The sequence below is a fragment of the Gobius niger genome (genome assembly GCF_951799975.1).
Source record: "Gobius niger genome assembly, chromosome: 8".
In the NCBI taxonomy this organism is placed as follows: Eukaryota; Metazoa; Chordata; class Actinopteri; order Gobiiformes; family Gobiidae; genus Gobius; species Gobius niger.
In genome coordinates this window covers 31534275-31552635 of record NC_136859.1, presented here as the reverse complement: position 1 = coordinate 31552635, position 18361 = coordinate 31534275, and the positions used below count along the sequence as shown (strand labels likewise).

Genomic DNA, 18361 nt, shown 5'->3' with positions numbered 1-18361 from the left:
TCATCACTCTCAACACGTTAAACTATGGTACCAAGTTCAAATGACGACTTAAAAACTTGTGTCTTCCACAATAGTAGAAAGTACTGAACCCTTCTCTAAAATGTAAGTAATAAATTGTAAATTATGTCAATTTATATTGCACTTTTTCACTTAAAGCAGTACTAAGTAACTCTTCCCCCTAGGGCCATAAGCGCAACTGCAGGTGTAGTAGCAAGTTACGATTTTTTAACTTATTAATTGTCTTGGAGAGTAAATACTACGCTGACAGGAAAGGCGAAGGGAGAGAGGGATATTGTTCATCCAATTTTACAATGGAAATATTTTTTTTCACTCAAACTTGGCTGTAAATACTGTTTAAAGTGACGTTAGCCCGCAGCTAGCTTTGCCCGTTAGCATGTTAGCTTCTTCTTCGTGATTCCATTAGTGTGTATTGCTTTCTCCGCACCGGTGGCAGTCAAGTTGCAAACATGGGTTTCTGTCCAGAGACACCAGGGGGAGATGAAAGACCCTCCAATCATCCCATAAACACTTGTATTACCCCCACAGGGACTACGGAAAGGATTTATTAAGGTAAACACGTTACTTAGTACTGCTTTAAAACATTAGGCACTCAAAGTGCTTTCATATCAAGGAACCACACCACTCACCCATTAACACTCTCATTCATCCACATTGTACAGACACACAAGGGGCCAGGTGGCGGAGACGGGCGTAACGTTTGGTAAAATATTGGGGGAGTCAAAAGTCAATCCTTTTTTTAGGGGGTCTAATTAGTTACATTTGTATTATACGCCTATGGCTGGAGTGTCTGGCCCAAGGACAAAACAACAGTGTGTAACCTGTGGGAGCTGGGATACCCTATACTTGATTTTTTCATTTTAAACAAAGAGGAAACCACTAAATTAAAATCTTACTTGAGGTACAAACTCATCCTTTATTTTCCTAACAGATTTGTAGCATCCCAATCGTTCACAGGGACATGTTTATAGGCACATTTCACAACCTGCAGGGTCACTGTCACAAAAATGCTAGAAAACAAGTTCCTGAAATTGATATGAATGCTTTAAAATTAAATTTACAGTGTTTTCCCCATAAATGCTTGACTTGACAATACACTAAAGGAAGACAAAACACATTTCATTCCAGAACTAGAAAAAAAAAGCTTCTTGATAAAAGTGTCAAAACAGCAACAAAAATGAGACAAAAACAAGGTGGGGAAAAAAGAAAGTGACAACAAAAAAGAAAAATGGGAAAAAAAAGTGACAACAATGCAAGGAAAAAGATCAGTTAATGATTTAGATGAGTTTTGTAGGTCTCAGCTTTCAAATGAGGCATGACACTTGGCCTAGGCTGCAACTTTTTAGATTTAAGTGGAACTGGAGAAAACGCACTTGGTTAAGGCGGGGGTTAAGAGGTTAAGAAAAGTTTAACTCCGACTATACTTGTAGCAGGTTGTTTTCCGCCAGTCCAGCAGGGTCAGTATTTATTTCATACCGCTTTGATTCGACGAAGAAGACGTTCTGCTCATTCATTGGACAGAATGAGCGCGTTAGGGGAAGTGACGTTGTGACGTTGTTCCCAAACGTCAACCTTTTGGTGGGAAAATTAGTGATTATTGTAGTTTTAAAAATAGATTCAGGTTTGTCCTGACGCCCATGTTTTTGCCAAACGAAGCGGGTGTGGCAGACGTTCATAATTCTTTCGTAACAGCAACTTATGAGCGTAAAAGTCGCTCATACCGATGAAAGGCTAGCACTGCCTACTACTGGCCATTGTTTACTAGCATGTTAGCACGTTAGCTACACCCCAGTGTCGGCATTCGTAAATACATTTCTTTTCGTAGTTTATTTTTTGCTATTTATTTTTTTAGCTGCGTTGGTGACTGTTGGGCGTATCGTCAGCGGGGCATTTGTCTTTTTTTACTTTGACATATTTCCGAGGCGTTGTCTGCTACAGAGAGAACAGCTGCAACATGCCAGAAATAAAACTCAAGCACGTTGTGTCTTGCAGCACAGAAGACTCTGTAAGTTTTCCCCTTTATTTTTTTTTATTGTAAAACCCTGACAGAAAAGTGGTTGCTTATTATGCACCTGTTTGTTGAACTGCAGACTCATAAGGCTGACAACCTGCTGAGCTCAGACACCTACAGAAAGTGGAAAGCAGCGAGAGCAGGGGAGAAGCAGACGACAGTCATACTCCAGGTAAACAATCAAGAAGCTGTTTAAGCTTGCTCTTGCACATCCTGCTGTGTAAGAAGAGTGCGTGTTGAGTGTAGTTCTGATGCTTTCTGCAATTTCATTTTAGATTTTATTTGTACTTTAGTAGTATTGGTTGTTTTTCTGGTTTACACCTAGTATAAACATACTTGAGTCCGATGTAGGTCTATTCTGCACCTAATTTAGACCAACTTTGATCAGTGTCTAAGTGTTGCTTGAAAGTGTGAAAAGTTTGAGAACCACTGCTTGAAGAAATTTAGCAACTGTTGGCTTTTTATGTGTTTACATTATCATCCCTGTGACTCAGTAAATAAATGAATACCCTACTATGACAGCATGATAAGTAACCACCCGCTTTGTATCATGTAACCTTTATACTTAAGGTTACACACTCAGAGAAACAAGTTGTCGTGTGCAGTAGCCATAACAAAACTCATACTGAGGCAATGTTTTGCATTGTTGTTTTCAATCCTACATTTTCTAATCAACCGTTTAACATTGTTTTATTGTTTATCGTGTTGTTCGCATTTTAATTACGCATCAACCTGGCCGTTATCTTTTTTTTTTCTTTTATTCTTTACTACCCTAAAATGGGCAACGGTGCATTAAAAGGACAAGAAATGCTCACCTGGGCAGATATACTGTCCCTGTTAGCACCTTCCCACCGACCTGAGAGCTTGTGTATCATTTGTTTGTGTGTGTGTTTGCGGGTTTTGTTTTGTTTTTTTGTACTGTTCCACTGTGATGCATTAAAAGACACAGAAATGGTGGGGGAAAGACGGAAATCGAGTTAATATGCAATATGTTACTACCACTATTACTACCACAACACTAAGCACCAAAGAATGAAAATGTTACTATTACTCAATACAGATCGAGATCAAACTAAGCCACAAAACTGAAGGGGTGGTAAAAAAGATGATGAGATAATAATGACAACTAGAAATGATTGACTGCGGAAATGCGGGAAGCGAATGCAGAAATTGCATAAACTCTTCAAATTGCATAATCAAATTAGCATAAACTGGTAAAATGCATAAAATGTCATGTTGCATAAACTGTATAAACTGCATAAACTGGTAAAATGCATAAATGGGTTAATTTGCATAAATTATGTAAATTGCATAAACGGTTTAAAATGCATTAACTGGTTAAATCCCATAAAGTGGTTACTTTGCATAAATTATTAATGTTGCATAAACTTTTATATTCCATAAACTGGTCAAACTGTTGAAATGGCCTCAGTGCTTGATTGGCAGAAGCTGCACAAATGGCTGAAAGGCCTGGGGTCTACCGATTGGCTGGATTCCCCCATACACACTAATGCAAAAATTTCAAACTCTCGTATAAAAAAACTGGAAATCTGCAGAAGGACAATTTTTTCTCAAAACCCACAAGTTGCAGAAGCTGAACATGCACAAAGTGCAGAAATTGCAGAAAATGCAGAATAAAGTGCTGAAAAGCATGGATTTGCGGCAGCCCCATTATAAGTCAATGGGAAAAATCTCCGACATTTTGGCCGATTGCGGAAAAACAGTAAGTTGCAGAAGTCCCAAAAGTAATAGCACCTTCTCCTCAACATGCGGAACATTTGATGCATAACTTGCACAAAGCATGAAGGTGCTGAAAGCTGGAGAAAATCGGGAAAAAGATGGAAGAGGAATAACAATAAAGAACATGAAAACCAATAACAATCAAAGAAATACAAAATCAACTGCATGGAAATGGGTTAGGAGTGCGTGCATGTGTGTGTGTGTAAGTGTGTGCGTGTGTGTGGTATAATGAATGGCGTGGAGAGGAGTTACAAGGAGTTAGCTCTCAGACAGAGGAGAGAAAAATTCGGGACAGAAGAGTAAGAGACTGAGCAAAAGAAATTAGTTTAAAGCAATAACAAATCCAAAAGGGTTCGATTATAGGGTTCTGAGTTACTGTATGGGGGTGGTGTGTATTCCATTGTAATAAAGTCGGTTAGTTGATTTTTCCAATGATTAATATGAATATCTTTTTTCTTTTTGATAGAAAGTTATGTGTCTACTCTTCAATTTTGAAATTCAGCAAATATCTGGAGCCAGAAGTCGATCTTTGACTGAATCTTACACCAAAGCCTGCAGCCTTAACTACTAGTGGCTATTGTACAGTCCATGTTTTATTTTAGAAGTAAATGTAATGATAATGTTGAATATGTTCGCAGTTTGAGAAAGAGGAGCAGGTGCACAGCATTGACATTGGAAATGAAGGGTCAGCATTTATTGAAGTCTTGGTTGGAAACTCGGCTTCAAGAGAGCAGGACTACGAGGTATCCATTCACATATACTGTGCGCGAAATCATCTGCCAAACATTACGTCTCCTTACTTTATTCTACTTTTTTAATGTTCTGTTTAACAAGGTCCTTTTGGTGACATCATCTTTCATGTCTCCGACCGAGAGCCGAAACGGCACCAACTTGAACAGAGTGCGATTCTTTGGACCCGCTCAGCTGCACAAGAGCTCTGCACAGGAAAAATGGGACAGAGTGAAGATTGTGTGCTCACAGCCGTATTCCAAGGTAAGTTCAACAACTAAATGCCGTCATTTACAGACTTTTACAGATTTTTGCGGTCATACTGACTATTGTTATCAATAACTTTGGACCTACATTTAATCATAGAAAGAGCACTACACAAGTGCAAGATGCCTCCAAAAACACTCGGTTGAAGAATGTGACGCAATATGTAAACTGCTCTAAATCCAAACATAAAGTTGTGTGCATGGAGATAGAGAGCTGCAGGGGTCACACGGTTCCTTTCGGACGAGCACCACTCATCTGCACAATAATTCGGGCAGGTGGCAAACCCTATCGCTGTCTGACCAGAATAAATGTGATAAAGTCTCTCCCCACTGGAATATTATGGAGGGACAAAGCAAAACGTGAGCTAAATTCATCAAAAGTCAGCCTCGAGCGATTCACCATGGACGCAGCGCTTCAGTTTGACAGAACACAAACGGGCTTGTAGACAAGTGCAGCCTTTGAAAGAAAGAAAAAAAAATGTAGTCGGTGCAGCTTGCATTCAGATGCTACATTAAGGGATCAGTGCTGTGCTTCTCAAACTTTTCAGTGTTTACCACCTTGTTAAATATTTGTATGTAACTTGAATAAAAAGTGGTGGCACTACTTTCCCGCAACTATTCCAATAATCCGCAATTTCCTTTGTAACTTTTCCTTAACACCGCAACTTATACGCAACAAAAGTGAGTTTCTGATCATTGAAATATATTTTACTTGTTACATTGTTGCGTATATGCCCAGCACCTCCGCCTCAGACTGAAAGACTTTGGCTTCTGCTCCGCCTCCTCTCACTCGCCTGGGCCTGAAGCTCCGCCTCCTCTCACTCGGGCCTTTACAGCCTGAGCCGCTGTGTGATCCTACCGCACTCTGTCCAAGTTGCTTCTCTGCTACTGGATCTTTATTTGGCGATATAGGCTTTATCTGACAGATAAACGCTGCGTGTGCATTTGGACGCTTCTCTCCCCCGTGATGCGGTGGCGTGTGTGTGAGCGGTGCTTTTACTGCACGAACTTCAGGAGTCACAGTTCTGTTGAACCGGAGCCGAAGCTCGAGGTGGATGTGTGAAATAAACATTCGTCCTTTGGTCTGTTCTCCTCGGATTCTCATTCGTGGCTCTGTCTTATCAGATTTGTGTGGAGTCAGACCCTGCGCTCACAGAAACAGGCCTGTTAGCCCCGCCTACTTTCTGTAGCTGAGCTGAGGGGCGCACATGGTTCTGTTTTTTTAATGATACAATTATCTAAAATAACTGATATTTTAAGTCTTTTATTATTACCCAGAGTCTCTTTGATTAAAACTGTTGTAAAATACAAAGAAAAGTTAGTTTTTAATGTAAAAATATACTGTTTTAAGCAGAAAAAATCGCAACTTTTGGAAAAATGGCCCGCGAAATCAGGCGTTTTACCCCGCAACAATCACATAAAATGCCCGCGAAATCCTGGAGGGACTCTCTATGATACTATTGATTATTTTGTTGGAGAGTTTGTATTCAGTGATTTGGCAAACTCTTTTAAAGAAAAACGCTAATCTTTCGTTCCTCACTTACTGCAATATAATAATGTGAAACTTGCCGTGCCTTTCATTCAGAATATACAAACGCGTATCTTTAAGTCGTCCGATGACGTTCACATTGTGCCTTTTCTTTTGCTTTTGTCAGTTTACTTCAGTTACTCAGGATAAATGGAGAGCTTAACAACAAACACACTCTGAACCTTTTACGTCAGTTAAATCAGAAAAATAAATACACAACGTTATGTGAACAATCGCAGTAAACAGCTTCGGCATAGCTGCCGACAGAGCACAAAATAAAGCAATCTCAAGTCGAAGGCCGAACTGCTTTTATGTCTGACAGCCACATAATTGCTTAATTCACATAAAGAGAAAAAGAATGCAGAGCACCGATGGAGCGCATTCAGGCTTTTTTAGCCTGATCAATGTCTCAACTCTGAAACAGCCCCATTTTGAAACCTTTCATTGTGAAAATAATGCCTGTTCTTCTTTGTTTGGTTTTCTGTCACTGATTGAACGCTTATTTCACTGGAACATTAAGATGAGTGTTCTATAGGCAAATGAAAACGGTCCACATCTTTTGTATTATACTTTTAGACCAGTAAATCAAAGCAAAAACTCATTACTAACATTTGCAGATCTCAGTTATTATATTGCAAATAAATAAGCTTTTACAATTATGATCCATGATGGAGAAGATAGAATTTAGTCCATGTTTTTGGCAAGTCCATTTTTTCGATTTGATTTTTCGGATGTCTACAGTATTTTCTGAGGTGACACTTGATGTGAAAATTAAAGGTACAACTTTTCATGCGGAAGGAAAAAGCTTTCTTTGTGCATAATGGTTAACATGGCGCCTTTGCTTTCCATCACGGTGGTCTCTGCAATGCTCTAGGATCAACTGTTTTCGGTTTTCTGGTGAGAGGATCTGTCAGCAGTGAAAACCCACCAGAAAATCTAAAACAATTGATCCTGGAGCACCATTGCGGCGCCTGAGATGGAATGTAAAGGCGCCATGCTGACCACTCAAAAAAAGTTCCCGAATGCACCTTTTAATCTAACTTGCCTCTTCGAACATGATCGGTTATTACCTTTTCACTTGTTCTGCTTCAGTTAAGTGAACCCGGCACTTTTCTTTATATTGTGAAATTGCAGACATTAACGTCACATGTCTTTGTCCCCGTCTTGAACAGAACATCGCGTACGGTTTGGCGTTTGTTAAGTTCCACTCACCTCCAGACAAGAACGACCCTTCACCGACAACTCCCCCCGTAAGTGCAGCCAGTCCTCTTTTCTATTTTTTTTCATTTAACTTTTGTATTTTTTTTATATTCGGTGACTTCTAACCCCCGCCTTAACAGAGTGCATTGTCTCCTGTTGAGCTTTACAGTTTGAAAGCTAAGACCTAAAGAATTATCTTCCTCGTTATGATTGTCACCACTTCGTCCTTTTTGTTTGTGTTTTCATCACATTTTTGTTGCTTTTTTTGGACATGTTTTGGCCATCTTTTTGTGGCTTGATCAGTTACTTAAAAAAAGAAATGAGGCCAATACACAACAAAAAAGCATCGACAGTGATGAAAATGTGGCAAAAAAACAAGGAAGAAGCTTAGATCAGTTTTGCAGGTCTTAACTTTCAAATGAGGCGTTTCTCCTGCCTTTAGGCTGCAAGCTCCAGTCGAGAAGCTTTTAGATTTGGGTAAACCTGGGGAAAATGTGCTTGGTTAAAGGAATAGGCCACCGTTTTTACATACTGAGATATGTTCTTACCTTAGCTTTGACGAGTTCTTTAGGACCTGTCTGATCTTCACCCGTGCCTTCAGTCACGTAAACACAGCGCAGACGGCGTTAGCATTTAGCCTCTCCCTCTCTCCTCTATAGCTCCAAAACAGGTCAAGATAGAAGCTACCAAGCTCTTCCACGTTTTCCCTATTTAAATATGGTTACGTGAAGTGTTCCACTACAAAGTATAATTACACAAAATTAAGCAATGTGGATTTTCTTAGCGGATAAAAGGAGGAACTATATTGTAAGGCGTAATAATACCAGGAGTAATTTGGCATCCGCACAGTAAAGTGAAGATTACTGCATAGTAAAGTGAAGATTCCTGGATTTCGAACTACTCCTGGTATTATTACGCCTTACAATATAGTTCCTCCTTTTATCCACTTAGAAAATCCACATTGTTTAATTTTGTGTAATTATACTTTGTAGTGGAACACTTCACGTAACCATATTTAAATAGTGAAAACGTGGAAGAGCTTGGTAGCTTCTATCTTGACCTGTTTTGGAGCTATAGTGGAGAGAGGGAGAGGCTAAATGCTAACGCCGTCTGCGCTGTGTTTACGTGACTGAAGGCACGGGTGAAGATCAGACAGGTCCTAAAGAACTCGTCAAAGCTAAGGTAAGAACATATCTCAGTATGTAAAAACGGTGGCCTGTTCCTTTAAGGCGGAGGTTAAGGCAGGTAAAATATAATTGTTGTTTTTGAACTAGACGTCTTCCATTGTTGTAATTGGCACTGTTGTGGCTTGGTTGTCCGTTTTACCATCTATTGCTGTCTTCTTGCTCCATATCTGTCATCCAGCCTGTGCGGTAAATTGTCCACCCTGGTCATAAATCTCGAGCCGAGCTGCCTTTACTCGTACTGAATGATAAGCCGCGCTCAAGCCTTGTTTAATGAAACGACATTTCTGCGAGGCGCTGCAAAATTCTCCATCAATCTCCTTCATCTTGTGACTGCTTCCTCAACAGAAACTGACGAAGCTGGGACAGTTTCGACTGAAGGATGAGTCTCCCTCAGCCGGGCCCAGCCTTCAACCCGGCAGCCTCTTCAGCGCAGCCAAGTCGAGTGGCGAGCTCAAAGGTAGTGTCATTAATCATGGATAAAAACCTGCTGTCAAACTAACAACCTCTTGAAATATAATGCATGTGATTCTTGAATTTGTTTAGCAGCTCCTGTTTCAGCCCCCTTCATAATTAATTGTGCTTCTGGGCAAATTTTAAGTGGTTTGAATTTAATGCGTGCAGAGTGAACATGATCTTTATTCTAAAATGAAAAGAGAAACAATTGGTGTTACAATAGCGTCTTATAGTTTGCAAGTAGTTATTTTATCTCGAAGTCCAGAACGTGCTTATCAGTTGTTTTAACCTCTGGACTAATTCTACTTCGTGTTAGACAATTGACACTTGTTTCCTCCTGTTTAAGGTTTCATTAAATTAGATTTATCTTTTTTTGAGTATTTGAGTTAAACGTTTTTCTCTTAATCTGGATACACAAAGTAGATGAATGTCCTGGGTAGAGTTCGACCGATATGGGCATTCTCTGGGCAATTTTTGGGGATGGTGATTGGCCGATGCCGTTATTCAGATTACTCTAAATGTCTTTAATCCTGTGTGTGATGCTTCTAAACTGTAAAACTGTGTTGACAGCAGGGGGCGCTTTATTTGACCAATAAGGCTGATTTATTCAGGACATTCAAGTTCAGTAGATACTTCACAGGGAGCTCTTTTTAAAGACAAAAATCAGCAGAGACCAAAAAACTGCAAGTCTCTATCTCTTATGGTTCCAAAATTACAAGCAAAAGTCTGCAACATAAAATATATAAACGTTATATATATATATTTACGTTTTTCACCGTGATGTTTCTCAGCTCCTCTGAAACCGAGGAAGTTGTGGGACGACTGACTGACCTCTTACTAATGCCAAAAAACATCCCTTTTAGCGGCACGAAATGTATTTATTTATTTGATATGGACGTAATAATATCATTGGACAAACCAGATTTATCAGCCAATTGAGCTTTCTATTTGCTGACAGCTGATTGCGGATATATCGATTAGTCGGTCGACCTGATTACTGACTGCCAAGTTAAAAATAACTGCTAGTAATTACATTCCTTTTTCTTCTCAGTTTTAACTGTAAAAATAACTTGGGCCAATTCACATATATTTAATTTCTTTTTCAATTGTACTTTCAGATTTAGTTTAAGTCTTCATGTTGGACACCACCTGTCATGTAGCACATTGGATGCTGTTGGCTTTTAAGGGAGAAATAAATTGAGCCTATGGTTGAGCCCTGTTGCACACCTGTGCTTTCCATTGCATTTGACTTTGTTTGAAAGCTTTTTTCCTCGTTTCTCCACAGCATCCCCTCAGAAAGAGAAGTTGAGTTACGCAGCTGTTGCTCTAAAAGCCGGTGGTAGCTCCCACTCTGCAAACCAGGCCTCCTCCTCCAGCACTGCCTCTCCACAGGTACTAATCACTCTACCTGCTCAGGAGCCTGAGAACACATACTGCAGTCACGTAACAGCTGCACAGCGCTTATATGGATATTACAGTCCAAAGCATAGTGGATACAGAAACCTCTGTAATACACAAATGTCAAGAAACTTAGTATTTGTGAATGCACACAGGTTAATTGTTATTCTTTATTAGGATCTCCATTAGCTCCGACACAGTGGTTGCTTCCTGGAGTCCTGACATAATATAAAATATACATTTACAAATCAGTGAAAAATACACTTTACTAGTAGTGTAGTGGTTCAGCTCTCTCACGGTGCAGGACCTACAGTTTGGTGCATCACGGTGCAAGTACGATATAAAATAAAGTTGGTCTGAAATAAAATAGCCAAATGTTCATCTTTTGGCAGTATTTATAGTCTCAGAATTAAAAAAAAGCAATGCTTTTTCAAAGCTGCTTTACAATAAAAGCTCACAATACAAAACAAAATAGAAAACAAAATTGTTAAAAAAATCATTATAAAAATAGCAGCAGTGCAGGCCATGTGCTCATTAAGTGATAAGTTTCAGTTTCGATTTCCAGCAGCTCAAACCGTCACAGCAGGGCATCTGATGTGAGCCTCATGTTTGGGCTGTTCCTGGACAACATGACGCTTGGACTTCATTGGAAACAAAGCTTTTGAGGCGGGTTATGACCAAGGATCTTACGCATTTGTCTGGCGCACTGGGTCTTCACTCGTGGCAGCCTGGTCGTCTGCAGGACTCAGAGAAACCTTTACAAAGCCATGTAGATTTCAGGGGATGTAACAATACAGGTGTGGAGAGTCCACAGCCGTCAGTTTAGCAGTAAAACTAAAGCTTGCACCGTCACTTTTGTATGGTGCATATCGTCAGACCACAATACGCAATGAATGTTACACATTTCATAAATCATACAGCCATAGGAAGCAGAGGACATGGATACTTTTGCTCACATGTACTGAGCTAATTGTCCTTTTTCTTTCAGCATGAAATGCAGTTTATTTTTAATGTTTCTAATATTAAAAGGAAGTGGGGTCCAGGCATTTGCCCGTCTGTACAGAACAGTTCTTTTCATTGAATTACTATTGGGTCTGGGAACAACCAAAGAATTTGTCACTTGGCGAGTCACATAACTGACAAAACCTGCTGAATTAGTTTTTAAACAGAAAACTGGGCTCTCTATCCATCAGAGCTTTGTGCATGAGCATGAGGAGACTTGCTGTAGTTTGGCCTCAATCATTAACCAGGGTAATTATCCATTATTAGATTAGCGAGATAGTGGAGATTTTTAAAATAATGACTGGCCTGGGTTGGTTGTGCAGGTGATGATGTTAGAACATTTCTTCTACACTGAAGCACGTGCAGTGCACATACATGGGCTTTGACTGCACTGCTTAAAGATCTGTACCCTAATGGTAGATAATTATACTTGTGGAAAATGGCGGGTCGTGTCTCTGTGATTTACTGTGCCTGACATAACTGAGGTAGACTTCACATCACCAAGTACCACATTTATACGGCAGCTGGGAACAAGTATAATCTGGTTAGGGAAGCATCTATGATGTATAAGCTAATGATCTTTAAGAGTTTTCATCATCCAAAATCAACTTTTTGAGCTTTAACTGCGTTATTATCCTGTTTCGTCATGATTAAATACGTGCCTGAACTAATGGTTGTTTTCACTGCATATTCTTTGACCTGGACAGGAAAATGTCACGTAAAAGGATGCGTATAATCTGGATATCAATATATACAGTAAATGAATATACACTTTGCTGCAATGCCAAGTGTGGATACTTTATTGCAATACTTTCAATACTTATTTGGAGGCATTTCCTTTGTTTTCCAGTAACAGTTTCCCTGCACTTTGTTACATTTTGTGTTGTGGCACTTTTCACACTTAACACACAAATGTCAAATGGCATTTGGTTTATAAACTTTGGACACATGACTGTTTCCTTTTGACGCAGGTTTGACAAGGTAAACATATTACTTCATTACTCTCATAATTACTCTGTACTGTATCGCAATGCGTGTTGGATCAGCCCCTTATACGAATATGCATATGCGTATGCATACGCATACGTATACGCATACGCATACACGTGTATGTGTATGTGTCTGTGTCTGTGTCTGTGTATGTGTATGTGTATGTGTATGTGTATGTGTATGTGTATGCGTATGCGTATGCGTATGCGTATGCGTATGCGTATACGCATACGCATACACGTGTATGTGTCTGTGTCTGTGTATGTGTATGTGTATGTGTATGTGTATGTGTATGTGTATGTGTATGTGTATGTGTATGTGTATGCGTATGCGTATGCGTATGCGTATGCGTATGCGTATGCGTATGCGTATGCGTATGCGTATGCGTATGTGTATGTGTATGCGTATGCATATGCATATGTATATGCATATGTATATGTATATTAGGGCTGCACGATATTGAAGTGACTTGCGATATGCGATACGGCTGTGCAATATCACGATAACGATATTATTGCGATATTTCACCAAACACGATATGTTACATTTTTTTTCAGCAAATTGTGTCAAAAGAAGACTTAAAAAACACCCAATCAGGACCAAAACAAGGGTAGAATTTAACAAAGCTAGTAAATGTTAAACTAAAACTGAACTTTTACACATGACTTCAATGCATGAGTTTGAGTTTACAAAAAAAATGGGTCGATCTCAGTCAGATGAAGGCTATGGTGATGTTGCGATATATTGTGGCTTCTCGCGATACAGATATTGCATCAGCTAATATCGCGGTACAATATTTTTCGCGATATATTGTGCAGCCCTAATGTATATGTATACCTCTCTGTCTCTATCAGACGGAGGCTGTTTTAAAAAAGATGTCAAGCTCATTTGGAACCGCCCCCAAAAATGTGAACATAGTGATGGTCGGGAGCCGTAACAGAAAGTCTGTTTTGATAGAATAAATATTAATTTGACAGTGACAGATTTTTTTTATTTTTATTTGGTATAAAATTTTAAACAGACTGGGCATAACCTATCCTAATTCTTTAAGCTTTCAGGGCTTTATCCGATCACTATTTATTGTTCTTGGAAATCATTTGCCACAAACTCAACTTGTGTTTTGTGACAAGCTCCTGTTGGCGAATAATCCATGTATTACTAGTTAATTACGCAGTGACCTCATCAGACTGGTCTTTCACCAGCTGATGGAAAATATAGTGTTTAGTTAGTAGTTGGTAACCATGTCAGGGGCCAACAAAAATGTGTGATATTTCACCAGCGGGACAGTTTATACCTTTGAATTATGTAAATAAAATGTGTGCCACAACAGAAAAATAGCGGGTTACTGCTAGGCCAAATCATTTTGGATGAAAAACATAAATTTGTGCTGCCTGCTCTCCTGTTGTTCCTTGTATCTGTTCCGTTAAACATCTTTATAAAATTGCATAAAAGACTGGAAAGATAAAAAGTAAGATTTGTGAATCCTTCATTGCTCACTGATGTTGCTAATTGTACATAGCTCAGTAATTATCTTTATCTTCTCTAAGGAAACATGATGAAATATACTGTAACAAGGCAAATTAAGCAATTACCGAACTGTAGATAGGACTTGGATAAGCACAAGATCAGTGTTTGAGGCTGAAATCACTCAGGGGCAGCACAAGACTCCTTTAAAACACTTTTACTCTTTTATTTGTTTTTATAGCCTCCTGGGAAAAGAAAATTTGAGTTCAGCCAAGAGCGTCAGTCAGCGCCCGGCCCTCCTCCTGCGAAGAAAACCAGCCCCATGGGATCGCCGGAGATCAAAGCCGCTACACCCAAACACAAGCCAAGTCCGGTCAGCACTCCAGGCTCTGCTAAAGGTAACTCTTCTTCAAATTACTCCTCTTTTCATCAATAATGTACTTTCATTGACTCTCCAACTCCCTCGCAGCCTCACCAGCAGCGAAATCGGCTGAAAAGAAGAGGGAAAGTCTGCCCAAGCCCGAAGCCAAACCCAAGGCACAGACAGTGAAAAGCCCGGGTGGCCAGCAGGTGCCGTTCCACCGCATCATGGAGGGGGTGGTGTTCGTGCTCAGCGGCTTCCAGAACCCGTCCAGAGGAGAGCTGCGGGAGAAGGCCATCGAGATGGGGGCAAAGTACAAGCCGGACTGGACGCCAGACTCCACGCACCTTATGTAAGTTACTGCAGAGTGCTGCAAGTTTAATGGCCGTATCCAGCAAATAAACGGCTATAAATGAGATGATTGCTTTTTCAATGAGACAACAATGACATTTTTTCAGTTTGCTTAGTCTATAATTGACAGAAGCTCTTGCTTAAATTATTTTCATGTTCTATTATTCTTTACAAGTACCGGCATTTGTTCCTTATTTAATGGTTTTGTCCTTCAGATCATATTAACGCTGAGTCATTCATCAGATGTCCCTTATTTCGCCAAATGAAGTGGTTGTTTTTTTACCCTTCTTTTTTCTTTTTCTGGCAATAGAGCAAAATCAAGCAATTTGCGGAAAAAAGGATCTGTGTGCATCTGTGACTTCATCGTATTTTGAATGATTTTTAGCGATTGCAAACTCCCAAGTATTTGAAGGTAGTTTTTGGCCGTAGATGAAGGTTCTTGAGTCATCATCTGTACTCTGTAGTAGAGCTGAAACAAGTATTTTAGTATTCACTTAATACTAATTTTTTGTTCTTAATTTAAGAACAAAAAATTAAAAATGAGTCTTTAGATTATTTTGTAAATGTCACAAATATAGATCATATTGTGTCTGTGTCTGAAGACAAGTGACCAATCAGAAAGCAGAATGAGCTCCGCTCTTATTGTTGCCAGATTCTATCGTTTAAACCTATTTGGAATTTGGATTTTCCAGTTCCTGTTCCTGATCAAGTCCCAATCAGTGCCAGTCCCAGTCGTTACAGCTCAGTGGCTGAACTCTCGAGGTTCTTAGCTTTCAAATGAGGAATGGCCTGTTCACAGAAATGTGTGCTTGTGTTCATGCACACTTTGAGCAAACCAAGTTCAGCTGCAGTGACTTTTTTTTTTTTTTTTTACAGAAATAAAAAATAAAAAGGGAGGTGGAGAGTCCTGGGAAGTGGAGGGGAGCTGCAGTGATGCTTTTAAAGCATTAAAGCAGTACTAAGTAGCTTGTTTACCTTAATAAATCTGGCCCCTCTGGGGCTAATACAATTGTAGCTGACCGATGTGAGGTGGAGAATAAGGCAAAGCAGAGGGAGGACAGGTCTGGACCGTGTCCCTGTTTTATTGAAGTGGAGGCAGAAAGCGGGAACCCGCACATTTATGATGACAGTTCATGGGTCACCGCCCATACGCACCTGATTTGTGGCTTACACAATTGCAACCTCACTGCCTACGTGTAAAAGGCCCCAATACACACTAGTGGAATCACGAAGAAGCTAACGGGCAAAGCTAACTGCGGGCTAGCACCACTTTAAACAGTATTTACAGACAGGTTTCAGTGAAAAAAAATTATCTCCATCGTGTCATTGGATGTACAATATCTCTCTCTCGCTTTGTCATTTCTGTCAGCGTAGTATTTACTCTCACGAACAATTAATGAGTAAAAAAAAACAACATGCTACGACACCTGCAGTGGCGCTTATGGCCTCTAGGAGCATGAGTTACTTAGTACTGCTTTAAGAGCCTCCTACAAACATTCACTTTAAGTTAACTCCATCACCATGATGTCACTTCAGCTTTATGTGGTACAAAGTTTGAAAAAATAACATTTTCACCCTCCCTTTTCTTGGCTGTGAAACGTGCCATGTGATTAATCTGGAGAGGAATCGATAACCAAAATCATCCTTAGTTGCAGCTCTACTCTGTAGTCTGTGCTTAGTCCCCCTGTGGGCAGAAAGCTTTAGTGTCACTGATGAAGCCTTTAGGATGAGAGGTGAAACGTTCTTCCACCACAGAGTACAGATGATGACTCAAGAACCTTCATCTCGGATGGGCAACTCCTGTGCGACTGAGAGCCTACACAGACAAGCAGTCTTTAGAGTTGCTTAGAGACAAAAGATGAAACAATACCACTTTAAAGTTGTACAAAAGAAAAAGCACTTCTATTTGACACCTCCTGATCTGAGCTTTTTCTTGAAAATACATCGTTTTAGAACATTTACACCATTTTTAAAAAGGTTTATTCAAGATCTGCAATAAGAATGAGGCAAAAAACATGTTAAAACTGTTCTTCACCTCTTAACTCCCACCCTACCCAAATCTAAAAGCTTTCGCATAACCCTATCCCTGCAGTTGAGAAGTTCGAACTTTCCACAGTTTCCTCCCCATTTACTCGTTCTATTCTTTTGCCTCCTCTCCCCGACACTCTGACATTGATGCGCTCTATTGAGTAACGAGAGCCCTCTTACTTGAACTCCTGAGTAATTCACTTCAATCCCGTCTTCATCAGCGCTGTCAGCTCCGGCTCATGGCCCTGTCAGTTTCCCTTTCTTTCCCCCCACCCATCTAACCTTTTGTGTGTGTGTGTGTCTGGTTCATTAATCTCCAGCTGCGCCTTCGCCAACACGCCCAAGTACAGCCAGGTGAAAGCAGCAGGGGGCATCATCGTGCGTAAAGAGTGGGTAATGGACTGCCACAAGAGGAAGCAGACGATCTCCTACAAGAGGTAAGGCACACGTGTGTGGAGAGAGCAGCGTGAGGGGATAATGGACGGATATAATGGCGCTGACATTTTGGAGCTCGGGTTTTTCAGACTGTGTGACTTGTTCAAATTTGTTCTAACACAAGGACAAGCTCCTGGCTGTAATTGGATTTTTCAGAATGATTTTATTATTATAATTTTTTTTTTTACACTATATCAGGTCAGATTATTTTAAAATCTGAATAATTATTGATTCCTGAGGAGAAATTGTTTTGGTTTATAGGATTCAACAAAATGGCGCCCCTAAAAGTGTAGGCGTTGGAACCTCTGGGCACCTCATGATTTGATACAATATGCAATACATGGCTCATGATAACCTTACGATACGCTGATAATCGGTATATTGAACATAAGAAAATATAAACTTTTTTAACATATACGTATGATTCATAGTTAACATTTCTTTTCAATGTGTTGGACCAAATTTTCCCAGATATCCCTGACTTACTGAAAATGGATTTACCGATCCGTCAGTGACTTCATTTACATGTAACAAGAAACCACAGTCCTGTTTCAAAAGGAATAAATCAACCACAAATGAATCTTATTTATAATTAAAAGAAACTACCAGTGTTTGGTTACTTAACTTGAAAAAAGTCGCGGTATACCACAAAATTGATATATTGTCACACCCCTACTTAAAGGAATAGGCCACCGTTTTAAGGTGGCCTATTCCTTAGCCGAGTTAATATATCCCCGTCTGGTCTTTGTCCGTGCGCTCTGTCACGCAAACGGAGCACATACGCAGCCTCTCCCACATGTCACATAGCTCCAAAAAAGCTCACGATAGAAGCTACCAAGCTCTTCCACGTGTTCCCTATTTAAATAAAGTTACGTGAAGTGTTTTCATGCGAAGTATATTTACACAGAAATGTAACATGTCAATTTTATAAGCAGATAAAAAGGGGTACTATATTGTGAGGCGTAATGATAGGAGGAGTAAAACGTCCGCGCAGTAACTCCTAAAGACTTCCCCCGCTCACTTCCGTCAATAGAAGCTGCGTGACTTGTACAGAGCCTTTTACAACAAGCAGAAAATATATTTTGGGAAAGTGCTCTCGCATTCCTACCTCATGGTCGAGGTCCTGAGTCCTGTGTCGTCATCCGGGGTGAGTTGGAAATCTGTGAAACATTACTACACTATATACTTTCTGCTTGTTAT

The 18361-nt window shown here is 39.9% G+C and overlaps 1 protein-coding gene across 1 annotated transcript in view; it reads left to right on the top strand.

Moving 5' to 3' along the window:
* Positions 1–1732: 1732 nt before the first annotated feature.
* The window catches only part of xrcc1 (X-ray repair complementing defective repair in Chinese hamster cells 1), a 39737-nt gene continuing 23108 nt past the window's right edge, over positions 1733–18361 (top strand). Inside the window, exons 1-10 of the mRNA XM_079561906.1 lie at positions 1733–2023; positions 2109–2201; positions 4408–4512; positions 4604–4762; positions 7465–7542; positions 9025–9136; positions 10418–10524; positions 14228–14384; positions 14456–14699; positions 17047–17163. Of these exons, the coding sequence (XP_079418032.1) occupies positions 1973–2023; positions 2109–2201; positions 4408–4512; positions 4604–4762; positions 7465–7542; positions 9025–9136; positions 10418–10524; positions 14228–14384; positions 14456–14699; positions 17047–17163 (1223 nt within the window). The 5' untranslated portion in view covers positions 1733–1972. The remainder of the gene's footprint in view (positions 2024–2108; positions 2202–4407; positions 4513–4603; positions 4763–7464; positions 7543–9024; positions 9137–10417; positions 10525–14227; positions 14385–14455; positions 14700–17046; positions 17164–18361) is intronic.